This window comes from Camelina sativa, chromosome 13 (genome assembly GCF_000633955.1).
Source record: "Camelina sativa cultivar DH55 chromosome 13, Cs, whole genome shotgun sequence".
NCBI classification, from domain to species: domain Eukaryota; kingdom Viridiplantae; phylum Streptophyta; class Magnoliopsida; order Brassicales; family Brassicaceae; genus Camelina; species Camelina sativa.
The window spans coordinates 18,002,964-18,025,637 of NC_025697.1; the positions used below are offsets into that span (position 1 = coordinate 18,002,964).

Here is a 22,674-nt window from a genome sequence, read left to right on the forward strand (position 1 = left end):
ATTTGTGCATCATCAAGTGTTCTGTTTGCATAGTAAATTGCATGAAGCTTCTTGTCTCTTCTCTGTCCCAGCACTGCTCCCACTGCATAGTCACTAGCATCACACATAACTTCAAAAGGGAGATCCCAATCTGGTGGCTGAATAATAGGAGCACTCACAAGTTCTTGCTTAATCCTTTCAAAGGCTATCCTGCACTCATCAGTGAATTCAAACTTGACATCTTTGCACAGCAAATCAGAAAGTGGTCTACCAATCTTGCTGAAATCCTTGATAAATCTCCTATAGAAACCTGCATGTCAAAGAAAACTCCTTACTGCCTTCACATTCTCTGGCATTTGAAGACCTGTCATCACCTCTATCTTAGCGCGGTCAACTTCAATACCAGCTTCTGAAACCTTGTGACAAGCACTATACCATCTCTAACCATAAAATGGCACTTCTCCCAATTGAGCATTAAATGCTTCTCCTCACACCTTGCCAACACCTTGCATAGATTTTCTAAACAGTTCTTGAATGAAGACTCATAAACTGAAAAATCATCCATGAATACCTCCATATAGTCTTCAATAATATCAGTGAAGATAGACATCATGCATCTCTGAAATGTCGCAGGAGCATTACAGAGACCAAAGGGCATTCTTCGGTAAGCAAAGGTGCCATAGGGGCAAGTGAAATTAGTCTTCTCTTGGTCATCAGGATGAATCGGAATTTGGAAGAACCCGAAATAGCCATCCAAAAAGCAGTAGTATGAATGATTGGCTAACCTCTCAAGCATTTGGTCAATGAAGGGCAGCGAGAAGTGATCTTTTCGGGTTGCAGCATTCAGCTTCCTGTAATCTATGCACATCCCATGTCCGGTGATTGTCCTTGTAGGGATCAGCTCATTCTTGTCATTCTGCACAACTGTGACTCCACCCTTCAGAGGAACAACATGTACTAGACTAACCCAATTGCTGTCAGATATTGGATAGATGATCCCAGCATTCAGCAATTTCATGATCTCCTTCTTGACAACATCTTGCAAATTGGGATTCAGCCTCCTCTAATGCTCAATGGATGTCTTAGCTCCTTCCTCAAGATGAATCCTATGCATGCACAAGTCTGGAGAAATCCCTACAATATCATCAAGAGAATAGCCAAGAGCCTTGCGAAACTTGCGCAGCTTGCTTAGCAGTAAAGTGAGCTTTGCATTGTTTAAGGAAGCATTAACTATAACAGGATAAGAAGAATTTTCACCCAAGAATGCATACCTTAAACCAGCAGGAAGTGGCTTGAGATCAAGCTTTGGAGCTTTCTCTAAACTCCAATCGGAAAAAATTTCAGCTTGTGAAGAAGTACTAACCAATTCCTCTTTAGCAACCAGCTTCTTCACTTGTTCATTAGCATCAAGTAGCTTGACATACCCAGCAGCAATGTCATAAAGATGCTCAACCTCTTCTACATAAGTAACCAATGCTCTTTCAAGTGGGTCTTTAGGATGCAGCTCCTTGAATACCTCTTCAGCAAGATTAGACAAAGTGTCTACATAGAATGTCTGACCAGCAATGGTTGGCCTCTTGTCCATCTTGTCCATGTCAAAGCGCAGTTATAGATCACCAATATTAAGCCCAATTTGTCCCCTCTTGACATCAATTATAGCTCCAGCAGTGGCTAAGAATGATCTTCCCAGGATAAGAGGGTCCTTAGGTTCTTCTTCATACTTGAGTACCACAAAATCAGTAGGTAACAAGCATTCACCAATTTTAATTGGAACATCTTCAAGTACACCATCAAGAATGCGAATTGAGCGATCAACAAGGATAAGAGTGAGCTTGGTAGGCTTGAAGTCTGTCATACCCAGGCGAAGAGCCACTGATCTTGGCATAAAGTTGACACTAGAACCAAGATCACACAAAGATCTAGCAAATCTGTCAGTGAATATAGTGCAATGAAGAACAAAACTACCTGGATCAGGAAGCTTCTCTAGGATCTTGTTCTGGATAATAGCACTGACTTGAGCTGATATCATCATCACTCCTTGCTCAGCATTCAAATCCTTAGTCACCATCCTCTTGACATATCTCCTAAGCATTGGAGAAGTCTTCACAGCATCAATCAAAGGTGGCTCAAAAATAAGCTTGTCCATCATTGCCTTGCATTTAGCATCATCTAACTCTTGTTTGGACTTCCTTGGATTCTTAGGAAAAGGAACCTTGGGTTTGTAAACTCTCTCTGCAACTGGTGTGGAAGATGTGTCTTTCTGGGTTTCGGTCCGTGGTTGGCATCGATCGGTACCAAGGTGGCATCGATCGATGCTGACTTCTAGTGTAGAATCTGTGGCTTCGGGTGGACAGGGTGTCGACCGATGCTCTTCTGTGTCGGTCAGCACTAGTTCCGCAGAAACATCCTCATCCTCTTCAACATCAATCAACTCAAGTAGATCATGAGATTGATCCTTCTGGGGTGTAGAATGGAGTTGTTTGCCACTTCTCAAGGTCACTGCATTGCATGAATGCTTGGGATTTGATTCAGTTATCCCAGGGAGAAATCCCTCTTGCCTTTTGATGGATCCAACTGTTTGTGCAACCTGACTTTCTAGCTTCTTGACATGAATATTCAAAACTTCAAACTTCCCATTAAGCTCAGTGTAGACATTGTCAAGCTTCCCATTGAAGGTCACTGTCATCAGTTCTTGACCTTGCAAAAGCTGCTCAAGCATAGCTTCCACACTACTACTCTCAGCTGTTTTTGGAGGTGGAGACTGATATGAATTGTTGCCATAGGTCCTTGTGTATCCACTGCTTTGTTGCTGCTTTTGATAGTCAGGTTTGGGAGTGAAACCAGAAGAATTGCCTTGAAAGTTACTGCGTTGGCTGTTTCCACTGTAAGGTCTGTTACCTTGCTGATTTCCAAACCGTTGTCCCTGATTCCCATAGACATAGTTAACATCCTCTTACTCACGATTTTCTTGATCAGGTTTTGGCTCATATGTCTCAGCTTCAGCAGCAAATTGAACATATTTCTTACCCACAAGGAGATTGTGCACTGAATCCAGCTTTGCATCAACAGAAGCTAACTGGTTTGAATCAAACCCTCCATGTAATCTCTTCTGTTCAGCATCAGCTCTCTTAGTACTATTGCTGGAGGCCAAGTTTTCAATCAAAGCTTCAGCATCTTCTGGAAATCTTGTCTTGAAATTCCCATGACTTGCAGCATCTAAAGCCAACTGATACTCCCAGTCACACCCTCTGAAGAAAATGCTCAGAAATTGAACCCTTGAGAAACCATGGTGTGGGCAGTCCCTCTGATAATCTTTGAATCTCACCCAAGCGGCCTTGAAAGCTTCATCTGGTCTTTGCTTGAAAGATGACAGCTTTACTCTCAACTCATCTGACAATGCATCATCATAAAAGTAGTTGAAGAAGGCTACCTTGACGTCATGCCAATTTGTCAATGATCCAGCTGGTAACTGCTTCAACCACTGAGATGCCTCTCCTGCAAGTGAGTAAGGGAAAAGCTTGCAGAAGATGTAATCCTCGTCCCTCCATTAGCCTTGATACTGGTTACAAGATCCTCAAAATGCTCTATGTGGTCCAAAGGCTTCTCATTGAAAAATTGATAAGAAGATCATCTCCAGGGCATATCATGATAAGAAGATCATCTCCAGGCACTTTGAGCCTAATGACCAGGTAATCCTTTACAATTCTCGCTTGAAGCTATTTCCGGGTAAACTCCGTTCCCGTTGGTATGGTCCTCTTACTGTCCAAGAAGTTAGACCATATGGAGCCATTGTGTTGCTGAATTCCAAAGGAGAGAAGTTCACTGTTCATGGCCAAAGGGTGAAACATTATTGGGCGAAAGCAGAGATACCGGACGGACACATAAAATAAGTCTGGGGGAGGAATAATAGCAGACCGGTTCTCATACACAAGATCAGCCCGGTTGTAGTCAGCAATGGTCCTGATCAAGTCTCGGTTGTTCTCCTGTCTTCGAACCGGATTATTGACATGGTTTGCAGCTCCACGTCTGTCTGCAGGAAGGGGGTGTCGACCGATACCCTGTTGGTGTCGATCGACACCGTCGGCCTGTTCGTCAACTACCAGATTTTGGTCGTTTCCGACAGCAACTTCAACAATAATATTCCCTTCTGCATCAAGCTTTTGGCCCTGCTCATTGTACAAGTGGCCCTCTTGATCCGTCAAAGCACCATCCGCATCTGGTCTCAATATGATTGGGTTGACCATCTTGGCTGATTTGGCTGCTTTTGTGTTATCACGCTCTAGTTGTCCTAACTCTTGGTTTGTAAGCTTAACAACTGGACCAGTATGATTCTTCCGGGTGTTAGGCTTAGGCCTGTACCTGAAACACACAAGAGAAAAGAAACAAAAGCGTGTAAGTAGAAAATAAAATGAAAAATTTAGACGAAAAACAAAACTCAAATCTAATGGTAGATCAAAGAGTCCCCGGCAACGGCGCCAAAATTTGATATGCTCAAATTAACCCTAGAGCTACTCTCTCAAACAAGAGATCAATGTAGTACTTAGGGGTCGAATCCACAGAGACTCAAGATCAAACACAATAAATTATAGAGTTTTTGATATTACGCTAAACAGATTAAATTGTATTAGAAACAAAAGAAGACAATGCAAAATATTAAATCAAGGTGTTGTGAAATCAGGAAATCAAAAGATTTCTCAGGTAATTATGAAGTATTAAATCAATAGATTAATTAGGGTTATTGCAATAAAAATCAGATCTAGAACTCTAAACTTTTTGGTAAAATAATTCAGTTCTCACTACAATTATTATCTAAATTTAAAACCAGAAAATCTAACATCTCTTTGGAAAATTCTAAGTTAAAAATATCTTTAAAAACAGGTTTAGATAAGTTTACAAAATCACTAATCCAAATCTCTTTGTAAAAAGTAATTTTGTTCATCAATGGTTTTAATCAGGAAAACAATTATATTCTAATATCAATTAATTTCCCTAAGATAATAATTCTAGGTGATCAATCAAGAACTATTGTGAAGAACAACCAAAGATGAAGATCATAAAAGATTAAGAACCCTAAAAATCACAGATCTAATAAATCATAAAAACCCTGTGAAAAACCCTAAACCTAACAAGCAAACTACTCAGACATGTTTAATGAAGAACAAGACATCATACTGAATAATAAGCAATAGATATTAAAAAATAAGAAGGGAGTTCAAGAATTCTTCTCTACAAAGCAGTTCTGATCTCCTTCTCTCCCAAAAGCTCTCAATATCTCTCTCTCAAAAACTTGCTAGAAAATAAGTTCCGGGTTTTCTAAAACCCAAAAACACTATTTATATGTCCTAAAACACGTCAGGGACTTGTGTTGCAATTTAGGAAAACTTTGGGTAAAATTGTAAAACTTCCAATTTCTTCTTTCTCTCGTCAGATAAACATAGGTGTCGACCGATGCTCCTTCGGTGCCGGTCGACACTGCTACTCTGATCCGAGTCCAAGTTCTTTTCCTTCTGTAAAATACTCCAAAGTCATCCAAATAGCTCCACTTTGCTCCTTCCGTGCCAAATTCCTGAATAACCTGTAAAGACTCAAAAACAATCCTAGAAACAAATGAAAAGACTCAAGAAGCACACTTGTATCATGGTTAAAAACCGTAAAAACCATGATATATCATCTTGTCTTATACAACCTTATCACTTGCCTTTTGGTTTGTTAATGCTTCCGCTATCGTTTCTGTTGCGTGACTTTGATTGCTTTGCTTGTTTCCTTGCTCGTTGGGGTAGTCGGGTGGGGGAAAAGTAGAATGCATGTTTAGGGAAAGGGTACCCAGGCTCTTTGAGTAATACTAGATTACTCATGATAATATTTTTGTCTCGCAGGAAGTCTAGGAAGTGTCTAGAGCTGGAGCAAACGTTAGGGTACTGGATAGGGCTTGTTTTCATGTGTTTTTGTAAAACCCTATATATTTTCAAGATGCATTCTATGAAGTATCCGACTATTTATGTATATTGGTTTGATAACTATTTTAAATGTAATAATTATTAAAGTAATATAATTGTTTTTAAGGAAACATGGCAAGTTGCATTTGATACTCGGCCTTATATATTTTTAAGGAAACCCTTGCGGTCAACACAACGCGCCAGGACCGCAAGGGTTGCAAAGCCTAAGCGAACCTCGGCCGCGGGCGGAGTCGTGTCCAGGAGGACTGGTCGGGAAGTTGCAGCTTTTGTCCCTCGACCGGACCATCAGGGTGCGATCTCCCAACGTGACGTCCTGCGGGCTGTCTGTGTCCTTGTCCGGGGCATAGGTACGGTTTGGGGGCGTTACAAGCGGTGGTATCAGAGTGGTGTTTTCGGACCCGCTGGCACTTGTGCTTTTCAATGTTTTCTCTTGTAAATGCGTCGCAAAAACACATTTAGAATTCCGGTTGTTAGCTTGTCTAGTTTTAAGTTTGAACCTTAGAATGGACTAGCAATTTACCTACCCTTGTGTGTGTTTAGATGTCTCCAGGTGACTCAAATTGCGGGGATTGTTCAGGTGGAGGGTGGCCGAGACATGGGGATGGTTCAAGAGGAGAGTGGCTGGGATACGGTGATTATGGGAATCACAATGGGTACTTGTCGACCGAGTCAGAGAGCAGTAGCCTAGATACTTGGAGCTTAGAGGGTCTGGAAGGGTTGGAAGAGATGGAAGTGGATCAAGATAATCAAGCAGTGGTGTTGGAGATTGGAGATCCAAGTCGTATCCAAGTTAAGATGGACGCGCAAGGGAACTTTCAAACCGTTCCAGTTGGAGATCATGGGGAGAAGGAAGTCGAGATCGCTGACAGGTTGCGGCATCTACTGTTGGACCTTGTCGAGGACCAGATTGGCGACGAAAGTGCATACGAATATATGAGAGAACACCCAGAAGCAGTCGACAGAATTCTCAATTTTCTGCTCGAAGTGTATCCAACAAGTGAAGTTGGTGGTGAGGAAGTGACGCCGGGAGAAGTTGCTGGAGTTGGTGGTAACGAAGCAGTACAAGAGGTCGAGAGAGATCGAAACCCAAGTGACGGAGACTTCAAGTCGTATGAGCCAATACCAGAAGCGAAAGAAAACATGGAGGTGATCGAGGTATCTTCGGATGTGGAGGATTACGTCGAATTGATCGAGATATCGTCGAGCGATGGAGAAGGAATATCGACCTTAGTGGTCGAGGTGAGAAGTAATCAAGGCAGGATGCCGCGAGACCAAGAACCCAAAGTTGAAGCCAGCGTGGAACCGAGAATGGATGCGAGTGCGAAGAACAGACCAGATAGAGTTGTGCCAGACCCGAGATGGACCAGACCATGTGGAGCCGAGACAAAACAGTCCAATTCGAGCTATACCATTTCGAATGGTGTTGCCTGACCAAATTGGAGAACCAAGAGTCATAGAGACGAGAAGGATCAGCAGAATGTTCGAGCTAGGGAGATTGAACCGAGAATATGCAAGGTTTGAGGAAGAAAAGAGTAGTACCAAAAGGTCAAGGGTGATCGACCAGGAGGTGCATTCAGGGGCGCAGCCGGACACTCATTCCGCATTTTTGCAGCCAAGAGGACGCCTAACGACCAGGGCTACCGCTCAGAAAAGGGTGACCTATCCAGATCGTGTTCAACTTAGGAACCACTACTATTGCGATTTGTGTCAAGGAGTGGGACACCGAACCAGAGATTGTTGGAGAACGTCGCTTAGACGCATGTTCAATTCAGAGCATGCTGAGTGTCTCGAGTGAGGGATGCAATGGCACTTTTCCTATCGTTTTCTGAACCAAGTAGTCCAAGCGGAAGTGAATCCGATAGGCCAAGTTGTGCGTGCGAGTGAGACCCAATCAGCTTAGGATGTTTGAGCCGAGAACCAGCCGGACCAAGTCGGAACCTCATCGTCTGCTGCCCCAATCTCAACCGAGCCTCCCGCTGAACCACAATCTGACGAGCCAAGTGGGTGGTGTGTGTGCACTTGTGAGGAGTGCAGTAAGCCACAGAACCAGTGAAGAGTGGGTTACGGGAAGTTTTTCTTTTGGGGGTGTGTGTAAGGGTCGAATAGGTTTTCCTTTTGTGTAATCTGCTAGACTTAACCTTAGTTGTGTTGTTTTTTAGGATTCGAACCATGTTTAGTAGACGGCTAGGAGGAGGAGGAACTCATCTATTTTTTCCTTCGGGGTGTAAAATATTTGTGTTAATCTCTAGTGCGGTTATCTACTTGTTGTGTGTTGCTTGCTAATCTTGCTTGTTTAACTGCTTGCTTTAATTGCATTAGCATCTAGTAGGTTGCATAGTTAATTATTCATAATTAGCTTGCAAAGGTTTAGTATGATTGATTAAGGATTCACGTAAGCCACCACGAAGCGCGATCAGACAAGAGAATTCGACCAAGGAGAGGTGAATCAGATCAGTTAAGGAGAAAGAGCTAGAAAGAGTAGTGATGAACAGGACTAGGGCGAATGAGATTGAGTAAAGGGCAGAATCAAACAAAAGAGGAGAAGTGCAAACCAATCAAAAATTGGCAGAGCGAATTGAGAAGGAGGATTGATCAAGCATGATCAAGAGTGTGCAAGAAGATAATTCATGGTCAAGAGGGATCACATGAGTGTGAAGGAGAGGGTGCAAGAAAATAATGCATGCCAAGGAGGAAAAGCAAAGTTTATATTTTACGCCAAAACCAGTGAGGTTCTATCGAACCAAGCGTGGTGAAGAAGATAAATGAGGCGTGCGAGGCGAACGAGAGTTTGTAAATAAATGCAAACAGCAAAAGTGAAGAAGTCAATGGTTTATACCAAAGACCATGTGAACAAGTCCAGTGATAAAATCAATCAAGGACATGGAGGTTACAGAATGAGAAGATAGAGTCCAAGTAGACTAGAGGAAGAGCTAAGAAAAAGAGCGAAGGTTGAAGAACCAAGAAGTCGGAGTAAATCAAAATTTACGACAAAAGAAAGGACTCAGGAACAAGCTGAAGAAAGAGAAGCATGGAGACAAGGAGTTAAGTGATTAGATGGATCACGGTACACCAAGGAAGCAACTTTAGTACCTAAAGGAGGTAGTATATGAAAATCGGATGAATGCTGGAGATGAAGAAGCTTAACAATGGAGTGAAGGGATCAAGTCTATGGCGTAGTGGCAAAAGTTAGGAAATTGGCAAGGTATATTGCTGGTAGTAAGATGAAGACGCAGATGACAAGAAGCAATATCATCGCGTTAAAAGAAGAAGAAGACTCCAGAATTCGAGGACGAATTCTTATAAGGGGGGGGAGAATGTAGTGACCCTCATTAAGGGTAGAAATTCTGAAACAAAAGTCCGAAGAATCAACCCGGAAAAGACTCAGACAGAAGAGGAAGAGGAAATAAAGAAGAACGACCGAAGGAAGTCCGAAGAAAAATCAACGAGTCGAAAAATGGCCAGTGATTGGAGGTTAAAGGCCAAGTCCAAAAAGAGGTCGAAGAAGAAGAATGGCCCAGTCAAAAACCACGAAAAAGGTCATGGTACGGTCAGGACAGACGTACACGGACAGGGACGGTACAGACGGACGTACATGATCGGAGGTACAAGGTCGTGCACGATACAGACACATCAGACGTACGCGGATGGAGATGGTGCGCACAGGTCGGGCGTACATGAACAAAGGCAGTACGGACCGAGAAGGATGGTTGCAAGCCGAGTGAACACGGTAAAGGACGAGTACAGCCGGTGTAGACCAGTAAGTTGCGGTACTGTAAGGAAGTTGGGGTACTGTCACAAAGTTGCGGTAATATCAGGAAGTTGCGGTACTGTCAGGAAGTTGCGGTACGGACATTGGGGTTGTAGTACGGTATGTACCAAAGAAGTGCGGAAGGGCCAAAGTGTTGCGGTCGAGGACCGAGTTTTGCGGACGAGCCGGACGATCGACGGACGAACCCGACAGAATCTCAGATTTTGCGGAAATTGCCGGCAGCGCAAGAAAAATTCCTATTTTGCAAATCAGCCAATAGGGATTCATGCAAAACTGAAGTTCAATCATTGTGTCTTTCAAAAACAAAAAAGTATGACATAATCATTATGTTCCTAAGTGTTGGCCAATGAAGTTGCACCAAGTAGGAGACAAAAGAGATTTTATACTCTTCGTTTTTGCCAAGGGAGAAGGAGAAGAATCTTTGGAAGCTTGGGCGCCAAGTGTTAGCCAAAGAATAGAGAGGAGGAGGATCGAGCAAGTGCACGCCATGCATTGGCGAGTTGCACCGCCCATTTCACTATAAAAGGAAGACCATTCCTTCTCATTTCATCACTTAGCTCATAAAAAGAAAATCACTCAAAGTTCTCTAAGTCTTACTCTCTCTCGAAGTAGAGTGAGACACTCTCGAAGCAAGGGAGGTGCTGTCGAAGAGAAGCGAGAAGCTGTCGAAGTGGAGTGTGACGCTGTTAGGCGCAAAGGAGGAGAGTCATCTGATCCGCAGTGTTGTGAAGTCTGACATCGATCTGCTAACCGCTGTGAGTCCTGTGGTGTAGTGAGTTCTGTGGTAGGTGGGGTGGGGTGCTGCATGGTTCTTAGGACCCATGTACGTACCCATTGTGTGTTGCATTTTGACTAGGTTCATGTTGAAATCAGTTTAATATGTCGCATGCGTAATATGGTAGGATTTATGCTAGATTCTTGTTTAAAAGCACATAGAATTTATGCTAGGAATCACCATGCATGATGAGAATTGGGGAATTGAACTGCATATTTTCTTGATGAAATTGATGCATTTTTTAGCAATATGGATTGCTTAACATTTGGACCACAGACTTGCATGTTGGGTAGAACTAATGGATTTTTATTTGCAATAAATTCTTGCTTGAAAATCGGATAAATTAGTTGCATGCATGTAGAACAATCTAGGATGCTTGAATTTTATTTCTTGCTGCATGTTGATTGTTGCTTGATTTTCTTGCTTGTTTGTTTGATATCTTGCTTGAATTTGCTGTTGTGGTAGTACTAATCTCTTAGTGTGTTGCTAACCCTTTGAGTTGTAGTACTTGTCTTAGCTAGTCTCTTGAATTATATTCGTTATTTTTCTCGAGTCGTAGCTAGGATAGAGTTGCCGATCTTCTGTTCCAAGAATAGTTGGTTGTCTCGCGTGGAGTTCCTGATGACCACTCGCGCGGGGCAAACTCATGTCTATTTGTCCACTAGAATGACCGCTACTAGACGTAGTAGCTTGTGGGGACTCATGCTGGTTACCTTTGTGGTTTCAGCATGGGAAGTGTTGTGGAACGGAACAGATTATCGAGGGCTTAGGCGAAAAGAGTCTAGAGTACTCAAGTAACCCTTGTAGTATTCAAGTTGTCTTTGTCGTTGTAGGTGAAAAGAGTCTAGAGTACTCAAGTAACACTTGTAGTATTCTAGTCGTCTTTGTCGTTGTAGGTAAAAAGAGTCTGGAGTACTCAAGTAACCCTTGTTGTACTCTAGTCGTCTTTGTTGTTGCGTAAGAGTAAAGAGTCTAGAGTATCCAAGTAACCCTTGTCTTACTTTAGTCATCTTTATTGTCGAGGGAAGAAGTCTAGGTTGATCGAGTCAAGTCTTGTCTGATCTAACCTTATCACTTTCTTGTTGGTTTGTTAATGCTTCCGCTATCGTTTCTGTTGCGTGACTTTGATTGCTTTGCTTGTTACCTTGCTTGTTGGGGTAGTTGGGTGGGGAAAAAGTAGAATGCATGTTTAGGGAAAGGGGTACCCAGGCTCACTGAGTAATATTAGATTACTCATGATAATATTTTTGTCTCGCATGAAATCTAGGAAGAGTCTAGAGCTGGAGCAAACGTTAGGTTACTGGATAGGGCTTGTTTTCATGTGTTTTTGTAAAACCCTATATATTTTCAAGATGCATTATATGAAGTATCTGACTATTTTACTACAAAAAAAATCTACATTCATAGCACATGATAATAGCTGGATTTCCTCAACTGCTAAGATAGATAATCTCTGGGTGGGAATCTAAAATTTTTTTGTCCGCCAATACTTTAGCCAAAATAATTCACTTTGTACCGCCAAAACACTTTAGAACCTAGGAAAAAAATCACTTATTAGTTATTACCAACTAAAACCTAATTTCTCTCATTTGTTTTCTATCGTTCTTCAGTTCTTCTCCTCTCCTCCAATACCTCTTCGCTATCTTCAGATTCAGATTTTTTTTCCTCTTCAAAATCTTTGCGATAATTACACTAAACCCTAGATTTGATTTACAATATCGTCGCTTTTGGCCATTTTGTGTTACCTTCGAGGCACCGACGACAAGACGAGACCAGCCACAGATCTGTGCTTGAGGTAGGAGGTAGAGATTACTAAGATCTCTCCAATTGTCCCAGATATGGCGTAGCATCTTTCAGGTTTGTTGAATAATATATATTTTTTTTTACTTTTTTTTTTTAATTTTTGGTGGATTCAGATTCGTGGATCTCTTAACATGTTGGTGTTCTTCTCTATCGTTAAGTCTTTGTCTTAAATTGTTGCCTTCTAGGTCGCTTTAATTGTGTGTGAAAGGTGAAAGCTTTTAGCTTTGTTTCTATCTCTTTGAGAACAATGGTGTTTGACTAATTCTGACATAAACCCTAAATATAAAATCGATTTGTGATATCTTAGTCTAATTGAGACTTTACTGTCATAAACCCTAAATATAAAATTGAGTTGTGATATCTTAGTCTGTCTCTTGCCAAACTTTGTGTGTGGGCAGAACTACAAGACCAAGAGGCAAGAGCCTTTTTCAAGATATCTGGAGATAGAGATCTAAAATAAGCATTTTTGGGTGAGAAGGAAGTAATTAACGCCCTTTTCTTAAGAATTCTTCCACAATCGCCGCCGTAAGCTCTCTCTTTCCCTATTAAATCCGAACGAAACAACTCAAACACATTCTCGTTTCTATTGCAAACTTAAGATGATGTGTGTGGAATTGTTGTGATTCTCATTAGGTTCATTTGGATTTGAAAGTTAAAACATTTTTATCTATCACTAGTGTTACTGCTTTGGAAATGCTGAACTTTGTTTTGTTTCTTCTTGTGTGCTCCAAGTTCTGGAGATAGAGAAGCTTCTATTTTCTTGTAATCACAAGACATGTTAGTATTTGGTATGGTTAGTTAGTACATTAGTGTTGTCTAAACGTTTTAACTACGTTGCAGGTTTTTGCATTGAGATATGGATGATAGTGAATGTAAGCATCAAACTTTTGTTTAATTGATTTGGTTTATGAAACATCGATTGGTGAACTGGTAGTTGTTTGATTTCCTGCTGGTTCATGATGTTCAGTTTCATGTTCAAGGCTTGGCTTAGTTGCAGTTAGTCAGTTACCATCTATTATTCATACTGATTGCTTGTTTTTTCTCTTATTTAGATCATTTTCATGAGGTAAAGAACAAATAAGAGACAAGTAAACTCTTTTATGATTCACAACTTTCACGTAAGTATTATTTCCCTTGCTCTTGTTAAACCTTTAAGTCGGTAGCTATCAAGTTCTTTATTTCGAGATTATGCAGTTGGACGATCAAGTCCTTCTTCTTCTTCCCCCTGCGTCGTGCGTGCTCTCTCGAATTCACAGGTAAGCTACTTCGATTCATACTCTTAAACAAATTGCCTTCGCATTCCCCCTTGTGGCTCGTTTCTAAACGCAATTTTTTTAAGGTCTGTTTCGATCCCCAACTAGAGAGATAGATTTTTAAACCTAATAACTGTTCCGTTTTCTTGTACAACTACTTTACATAGATTAAGTCGTCGTGATCTAGTTGTTGCTGTTGACATAGTAAGCTTTTAAGTTCACGCAGCCTCAGAAACGGGCTTTGCTCGGTGATGTCGCTTTGGGGGTGGGGTTATGGTTTTTTTGAATTTGTGTTTAACTTGCGTTTCGTGTTTGATTAATCTAATTCAGAGGCGTAATTTTAACAATCTCAGATTTTTAGCAACGAAGCTGAATCAGTTTAATACTGGCTGACGTAAGAGGAATACGATATTTCAGAAGACCGGCCATCATCCTGTAGACATGGTACGATCTGAGCCTCGTTAAGGTTCCAAGATCATATCTAAAGAAAGCGTAGAGATCCTAGCCTTGTGCAAGAACATGATGATATACAACTCCATGTACCTTCTAGAACTTAGAAGTTTGTCTCTATTTTTTTTTGTGATGTTAGTTTATTTTAGTTAAGATTGTTATGTAAGACTTTATGTTATGTAAAACTTTTTTCTGAGAATGTAATAATAATTTTATGTATGTTGGTGATTTTATCAAATAAAAAAATTATATATAGATATATATATATATATATCCAGTTAAATAAATTCTGCAAAATAGGATTCAAATATACAAATTATAAAATTTATATAGCAAAAAAAAATAACACTAATTTTGTGTTACCATAAAATGTGTTATAGCATTCGATTAGTGCTATAATATGAAAATACTATCTTATGTAGGTATTTACTATATCATGTCAAAAATGCTATTGTATGTGGGGGGTCTATCATGGCTGCTGATGTCACAGCATTTACGATAACGCTATGTAATATCTATGATAGCAGTTTTCTCGCGCTAACAATGTATATATTTGTTGTGTTTATGTATATTGCTTTGATAACTATTTTAAATGTAATAATTATTAAAGTAATATAATCGTTTTTAAGGAAACATGGCAAGTTGCATTTGATACTCGGCCTTGTCCGGGTCAACACAACGCGCCAAGATCCCAAGGGTTGGCAGAGTCGCGTCCAGGAGGACTGATCGGCAAGCTGCAGCTTCCGTCCCTCGACCGGACTACCAGAGTGCGATCTCCCAGCGTGACGTCCCGCGGGCTGTCCGTGTCCTCGTTCGGGACATAGGTACGGTTCGGGGGTGTTACAGACATGGTCCCATCGAAGAAAAGCTTCATTTTCCTCTTCCATAGATAAAACAGTAGGATTAGTCATATTCTGCGTTTGCTTCGCACATAACTCCTCAAAACTTTGGATTTGAGATTTTGACCAACAATAAAAAAAAAATATATCTTTGTTCTGCATCGTTTATTTCGGATTCGAGATAGACCACGGAATTATTAATTACACATAATAATTAAATTAAATTAACCATCACAACTAATAATTAAGGAACTATTTTAGGTCTCATAACTTTCATCTCCTCCTTCTCTTGCAACCCTGTAGTTTCTTTGGAAGCAGTCAGTTTTTAAAGATGATGAAGACGAGAAGAAACATACGGGATCTTCCCGACGATTTGGTAGTGGAGATACTCTCTAGGGTTCCAGTGGTGTCTTTGGTACGGTTACGATCTACATCCAAAACATGGAACGTTCTGATCAAAGATGGGCGGGTTTCTAAGAAACACTATGATAATGCACCAAGACCTAGGCACTCACTGATTATCATGTTGATTGCTTTTAGGGTTTATTTGGTGAGCGTCGATCTTGATTCAAATTACAATAACAAGGTAAAGATAGCAAGTCAATTTAGCCTAAAAGGTCCAGTTTATGCTTCTTTAAAAGAAGTTGATATACGCCACGTCTTTCATTGCGACGGCTTATTGCTTTGTACCACCGTATACAACAGACTAGTTGTTTGGAATATTTGTTCAAATGAAACTAAGTGGATCCAACCAAGACATTTCTTCAAGGAATCCGATATCTTTGCTCTCGGTAAATCCTCATGCAAAAAGTACAAAATCTTGAGAATTAATCAGTCTGATTGTATTAGCGGGTCAGTATCATTACTTGACTGCGAGATCTATGTCTTTACCTCTAATTCTTGGAGAGTTGTTGGGAAGACTAGAAGCTGGTTCATACCAGAGTGGAAGGAGTGTCGTAATGGTATGTCTGTGAATGGAAATACTTACTGGCTTGCTTCTTTGACTAAAGTCTGGACAGATTTTTTACTTAGGTTTGATTTTTCAACGGAGAGATTTGTAAGTGTCTCTCTTCCGAATGATGATGATAATCTTATCTCTTTATCAGTGACTAGAGAAGATCAAAAACTTTGTATGTTAGTAACTCGGGCAATGGATCCATCCATTGGAGATGTATGGATTGCAACTAAGATTGAGAGTACCTGAGCCGCGTCATGGAGCAAGTTTCTATCACTCAATTTGGTTTACCGGCCTTTTAGCTTTGCTAGTGGGTTGAATTTCTTGGTCGACAAGGAGAACAAAGTTTTAGTGTGTCGCGGTAAAAATGGGATTTCCCACTATTTCTTACACGTTGTGGGAGAGGACAATAAATGTATACAAGTGGATCATCATGATGCAGAATCTACATGCTCACTTGTCATCAGTTATGTTCCAACTTTGGTTCAAATCCAATAAGGTTCATAGTTCTTGGAGTGAGGCGAAAAGGAAGTACAAGAGCTAATCTATAATTGTCTAACTAAGTTATGTTATTTAATAAATTATGCATTATATATCCTAAGTTATGGGAAGAACAAGTCCTAAGTTATTGATACGTACGTGCTATGATTAATAGTAGGTGTCTTGGTTAATGGGTTCTTTTTAATATCTCCTTTTAAACATTAGGATTAAGGTTTGGAGTTTTATGCTTTGCTTTAAAGGACACCTTATGCTAATGAGAATATCAAACTCCAACAATTAACCTAATTCTCAAAGAGAGTTGGGTTAAAGGGAAGCTTTTGCTTAAAGTCTTTCTTGTTCTTTACGTTAAACAAATGCTGCGATATGAGTTTGAAGACAATAACTTTGGCTCATATCAACTATGCATTATATATACTAGAATTTAGACCCGCGCACGCGCGGGATTTTAATTTAATTTTTTTAATCAATATAAGTTGTTGAATTCAAATATAATTATTCAAACTTTTGAGTATAAATCTATATAAACACTAAACTTACTTTACTAATTGATATATTGTTGAAGTTAATATTTATTTCGTATATTTATTTGTGTGAGATTTTTTATTTTTTTTCTTAATAAAAATCATTGAATATTAAATATAATTATTTCAAGATTAAAAGATAAATCTGTATAAAGACTGTAATTATTTTTACTAATCTATATATATGTCATATATTGTCTAGTGTCCAAATAATGTTTTTCTGACAAATCAACAATATATCACGTGATAACAAAAAATGACTTAAGAATCTCACTGGAAAAGTAAACAATATTGTCGACAATCTTCTGGCCTTTTATCCTTAGAAGAGTTCATTCTATAATCATATCCCATGAAAACATCTTTTTAAAAGCTCTAACGTCGAATGTCGATTGTTGAACTAATTATAGAGACTATTTAAACATATTGATATCCCATATTAAATGCAAATATACAAATTTTGATGAACAATTTTAGTGTTATGTCGCTACAATAGGGTTGTCCAAATGCATCATCTGCCATAATAGAATTTCGACCAAGTCAAGAATGTCTAAATGTAGAAACGTTTAAACCTTACAATGAATATCCGTTCACTAAAAAAACATGTTCACACTAAAATTGATTTTGTTTTTTAGATGGATTATCTTTTCCAAATTATTTTTCGTAGTTTTCCCAAAAAAAATGTGATCCTTACAATTTATTTGTTTTAGATTAAAACTTTTAAATTGAGTTAAGTAATTAATTTTTTTTTGTCATCATTGAATCAACAAGACCAATCTCTACTACGCAGAGTAACACGACTTAGTGGAGTCGAACTCTCGTGGATTCGGTCGCAGAAGTGGTGTTGTAACCACTTGACTCAAGATATTTCCCTAATTTTTTATTTTTTATAAGTGAAATTTAATAATAAATCTTTGTAGTATATGTTTCTTAGAAACTAATGTTCCACTCTAATTTTTTTTTGTTTAGAGTTTTATAAATACAATTACATAAATTATTATTTTACTCCACCATGCATGAAAATTTTACTTCCATTATAAAATTCATTAACCCAATATAGTTTTTGGAATGTGATCATTTTTTGGTTATAATTTGAATAATAACACTATTACTATAACAATTTCATAATATTATTTTTAATATTTTAAATTTTTCATTTATTTTACTTAATTTCTTTTTATATAGTTATTATTTTTATTATTAACTAAAAAAATTTATGTTATTGTTTATACTATTTTAAAATTTAATTAAATTTATTTAATTCGTTTTTAGTTATTTTAACTATTATTAATTATAAATAATAAATAAGCAATTGATGATTATTTAAAATAGTACTTTTTTAATGCAAAAACAAAAAAAAATATTAATTAGGTGGATGATGATGTGGAGAAAGGAGAAGAGAGAAAAGTTAACTTTATATATATATATATATATATATATATATATTCAAGTTTTAGATACTTGATTTTAAAATAAAGTCCTACTACTTTTTCTTTTAGGTAGTGAAAAGGCTTTTTTAGTGAAAAATATGTGTACTAGCTCGTTTCTTTATGTCTTGCGACACGCCGACACCTACCTTCCGAGCTGTTGTGCTCGTACCAGTGCATCGAGAAAGGAAATGATTCAGGCTAATAAGGTTCATCGGTGGTATATCAACTCATCGTGTGGTACAAGCTCCGAACAACATTTAAGAATTAATATAATACATATGTAAGGTATGTGTGTAGACTTGATCCGTTACAGAAATTTTTATTATTAGACATCAATGGCTCCGGACCAGACCAATGATATTGTCTATGTCTAAGGATTTAATATTACAGAAGGATTCTTGTCTATCGCAGCTGAGTTCCCGGCTTCAGTTTCCTCATTAGAGTACTGACTATTCAGAGAAGCTTTTGAGTGAGTCTGATAAGTTTCAGAACTAAAACTAGTGCTGCATCCGGAGTTTTCAGTTAAAGACTGATCAGAAACTTGGACTCCAGGAAGTAAGAATCTTTGGTGAGAATTGCAAGTGTGAATGGCTCCATCACAATCATTGCACAGCAATGCTCTGTCCTCTATGCAGAAGAAGTACCCTTTTCTCTCCTACAAACATAGATATATGTTTAGCGATCGGTTAAAGAACTCAGCGAGTGTTAAAAGAGAAAGTACGACCAAACCTGGCATATATCACATAGAGGAGCTCCAGAGCTTGTGGTGGCTGAGGCTGCATCTTTTTGCAAGGCGACTCGGTGATGCCTCTGGAAAATTTTATTAGCTTCATGAACTTTAATGTCACATGGCTTGCAAAGAACAGCTTCATCTGAACAGCAAAGTACTTCTGCTTCAGCCTTCTCGCACACTTCACATAGTATCTTCATCCTTGAAAATTGGAAATATAGAAAGAAAGAAAAAAACAGAGCAACAACGTGTCTTAATATCAATAAAGAAGTAGGACAAGAAGTGAATCTAAACAAGAGGGAATAAGAAATAACAAGATTGAATAGGTTCACATGCTTGGGTTAGGCCAACTTTTGGGTGGCATTTAAATCAATAAATGTTTTCTCCTACCAAAATCTTCATGACAAAGATCTTTTTCAGAAGCTTTCTTATTAGTTTACTTCCTTTTGAAACATAAATTGGCAGACATAACGACAAGCTTCTCTTAAGACACAAGCATGGCAAGCCAAAAATAATGGGAGGACCACAATATGTATAAAAAGACTGTGGATTTTAAAGTAACTAGCCATAGGACAATAGAGGTAAAAGAAACTCTAGAGCATGGCACATTCCAACTCTTACCCATCCCTTTCCCATGCAGCAGCCAAAACTCTAAAGACTTATCAGCATTCTCATCTTTGAATTCATCAAAAAAACAGTTTTGGTCCCAATTACAGTAATGGGCTAATGATAAATAGGCCTGCATGCATAGAAACTAATAATATCATGGGCTAGTCCAAACATAACTTATGTTTCGATTCAACATACGTAGTTGTTACAAGAAGTCTCTGGAACATGAGAGAAAAGCCCTCAAAGACCATCCAATCCAACGTGTAATAACATAATTAGTTACAACTTACAAGTCACATAGCTAAAATGCTAGAACAATCCCAACATACCTACAAAAATCTACCAATAGATATTTCAAGAAACTTCTTCATTCTTCATAGAATGTGTATATATGCACCAGCGGACTGAGACTTAATTTCATACAAAACAACAAAAAACTGAAGTTAAAAAAACCTACTAACACGTTGGTTTCAACCTTCTATACAAGAAAGCCAAATCAACCGACCATGATGAAACACTTGCTAAGCCTCTTCATAGGAGCTTTGTTACTTGGAAACATCAAAACAAGTGAAGGGTCTTTGTCTTCTGCACTTGAAACTACTCCAGGAAGCTTACTATTCGATCTCTGGATGGATCGGTTTCCGGATCCGTTCAAGATCTTGGAGAGAATCCCATTAGAACTCGAGAGGGACACGAGCGTGGCTCTGTCCCCAGCGAGAGTGGACTGGAAAGAAACAGCAGAAGGGCATGAGATAATGCTCGATGTTCCTGGTTTGAAGAAGGATGAAGTGAAGATAGAAGTGGAGGAGAACAGAGTTTTGTGGGTGAGTGGAGAGAGGAAAAGAGAAGAAGAGAAGAAAGGAGACCAGTGGCATAGAGTGGAGAGATCATATGGTAAGTTCTGGAGACAGTTCAAGCTACCTGATAATGTGGATATGGAATCAGTCAAGGCTAAACTTGAGAACGGTGTGCTCACTATTAACCTCACTAAGCTATCCCCTGATCAGGTTAAGGGTCCAAGAGTTGTTAACATTGCAGCTGAAGAGGGCCAAACTGCAAAAATCAGCTCTTCTGAATCCAAAGAACTGTGATTGAATAAACTATATACAGTACTACTTTCTGAGTGTGAAGAAGAGTTATAATTCCAAGAGTTTTGAGTTTCATATTGTGTAAGCTAAAAGTGGAGTGTTATGTTATGTAACCTATCTACCAAAATACCTGTAACCTTTCTATATGTAATAAATTTTTCAAGTCTCTTGATAAATTGTTATAGATAATCTAGCTTAAGGTTCCACAATAATAAAGATCAGGTAATGTGGATTATTTTAAAAATGATTTTTGGCAGAAACTTGAAACTAGATTTATTACTCAGATAACAGAGAAAATACTCTGACAAAAACCTGGAATCCAAGAAACAGAAACAGGACAGAAACAAAAGTGAAACTATTTGGACTTAGATTTCATGAGCTGCTGAGCATCCGATGTAGTTGGAAGTGCAGGAATAGCTCCTTTCTGAGTTGTACACACAGCTCCACATGCATTTGCAAAGGCAAGAGCTTCCTTCAGCTTCCCTTCATCCTGCAATATTCACATTTACTCAATCACACATTATCTAAAACCTGAAAACGTCATCAAAATGTTTGCGGTTGAACGTACATCGAGTATGGAGCCATCTTTTCCCAATGAGACAAGAAATGAACCAACAAAAGAGTCACCAGCTCCAGTTGTATCAACTGCTTTCACAGCGTATCCAGGCACTCTCCCTTTGAATTTCTGAAGATTTCCCCAGTCGAAAAAAAGCGTTTGCTTAGATCACTCCTAACAAGAAACAATCATATCAAATCTGATTACCTTTGTGTAGTATCTGCAACCTTTCTCTCCATCAGTTACAATAAGCAGCTTCAGCTTATCATGCATGAGAGACAAAACAACATCATCCTTCTCTGCATCTCCACGTGTGAGAAATGTTACCTCATTATCACTTACCTAAACACACCAAACTCAACACTAAGATCACCAAAACAGAACACATCATTTACAACAAAAGAAACATATATATACACCTTGATAATATCAGCCTCATTCCAAATACTCTTGATGCCTTCAATTGCAGCTTCAGTGGAAGGCCAAAGAGGTAACCGAACATTCGGGTCATAAGAGAGCAAAACTCCAGCATCCTTTGCGGTTTTCATAGCAGCCATGTGAGCGGTTCTACATGGCTCAGAGATCAAACTAATAGAACCATAGTGGAAAATCTTAGCTTTCTTGATAAGATCCTTGTTGAGTTCAGATTCTGTTAAGAGCATATCAGCACTGGGGTTCCTGTAAAACATGAACTCTCTCTCACCATCTTTTTTCAATGTCACAAAGGCCAATGCGGTTCTTGCATTGGTGTCAAAGCAAACACCTTCGCTGTTCACACCGTTCTTTTTCAATATGTTAACCAACATATGTCCAAACTCATCATCACCAAACTGAAAAAACAAAAAAAGAACAGAATACCACACATCACTCTAGAGACTGCTAACATAGATTCTAGGTAACATAAGAAAAGATACAAACCTTGCCGATGAAAGCAGATTTGCCACCGAGTTTTGTGATGGCACAAGCAACATTAGCCGGAGCACCACCAGGGGCTTTGAGAAAACCTGTGGATTCAGCTAAAGATACACCAGAAGTGTCAGGGACAAAGTCGATAAGCATTTCACCAAAGGAAACAATTAATGGAGTAGCCATCTTTTTTTTGGATAGAAAAACAAATGGAAGCTATAACTAAAGATAGCATCTGTTTATATAATGATGAAGAATGTGCAACAGAAAGGCATGTAAAGTAGGATAAGCATTAACAAAACCCCTAATTTGTAGTACAAACTCAGTCCAATCTTTTGACTGTAAAAATCGAGTAAAGAACAATCGAAGATCAATAAAATTTTGGTTTGAACACACACAGCGTACCAAATTCTCTGTTACAGAGATTTTTTATATTCTCAGAGTATGGAACTGAAAATATAATTTTAACATATCTTCTGTATGAAATGAGACTAATCAATCACTAGTTCAAGGATTAAACTTGATTTATTAAAATAGTAAAAGTAAAAAGGTACAA

The 22,674-nt window shown here is 38.9% G+C and overlaps 4 protein-coding genes, 1 long non-coding RNA gene and 1 pseudogene across 6 annotated transcripts; 3 read left to right on the forward strand and 3 right to left on the reverse strand.

Annotated features, from left to right (window-relative positions):
• LOC104738346 lies at nucleotides 1,586-3,769 on the reverse strand. Its single transcript, XM_010458534.1, has 4 exons — nucleotides 3,740-3,769; nucleotides 2,633-2,902; nucleotides 2,154-2,581; nucleotides 1,586-2,063 (listed from the first exon to the last, which is right to left on the reverse strand). Exons 1-4 carry the CDS (start codon nucleotides 3,767-3,769, stop codon nucleotides 1,586-1,588), a joined length of 1,206 nt encoding a protein of 401 aa, XP_010456836.1.
• LOC104737023 lies at nucleotides 11,966-14,219 on the forward strand. 2 transcript variants are annotated; one of them, XR_759681.2, is made up of 6 exons: nucleotides 11,966-12,337; nucleotides 12,682-12,808; nucleotides 13,124-13,155; nucleotides 13,336-13,401; nucleotides 13,478-13,539; nucleotides 13,890-14,219. It is a non-coding gene; the product is annotated as an uncharacterized LOC104737023 (long non-coding RNA). The 2 variants fall into 2 exon arrangements; XR_759682.2 differs by lacking the exon at nucleotides 13,124-13,155 and having other exon boundaries at nucleotides 11,967-12,337.
• Nucleotides 15,157-16,278, forward strand: LOC104738347 (annotated as a pseudogene).
• LOC104737024 (B-box zinc finger protein 23-like) lies at nucleotides 18,551-19,442 on the reverse strand. The gene is made up of 2 exons (XM_010457120.2): nucleotides 18,959-19,442; nucleotides 18,551-18,884 (listed from the first exon to the last, which is right to left on the reverse strand). The coding sequence occupies exons 1-2, from the start codon at nucleotides 19,157-19,159 to the stop codon at nucleotides 18,600-18,602; spliced, it is 486 nt and encodes a 161-aa protein (XP_010455422.1). The 5' UTR covers nucleotides 19,160-19,442; the 3' UTR covers nucleotides 18,551-18,599.
• LOC104737026 (22.0 kDa heat shock protein-like) lies at nucleotides 19,990-20,824 on the forward strand. The gene has a single exon (XM_010457123.1). The coding sequence runs from the start codon at nucleotides 20,075-20,077 to the stop codon at nucleotides 20,657-20,659; it is 585 nt and encodes a 194-aa protein (XP_010455425.1). The 5' UTR covers nucleotides 19,990-20,074; the 3' UTR covers nucleotides 20,660-20,824.
• Nucleotides 20,916-22,305, reverse strand: LOC104737025 (probable fructokinase-5). The gene is made up of 5 exons (XM_010457121.1): nucleotides 22,131-22,305; nucleotides 21,632-22,042; nucleotides 21,420-21,554; nucleotides 21,225-21,341; nucleotides 20,916-21,146 (listed from the first exon to the last, which is right to left on the reverse strand). The coding sequence occupies exons 1-5, from the start codon at nucleotides 22,302-22,304 to the stop codon at nucleotides 21,012-21,014; spliced, it is 972 nt and encodes a 323-aa protein (XP_010455423.1). The 5' UTR covers nucleotide 22,305; the 3' UTR covers nucleotides 20,916-21,011.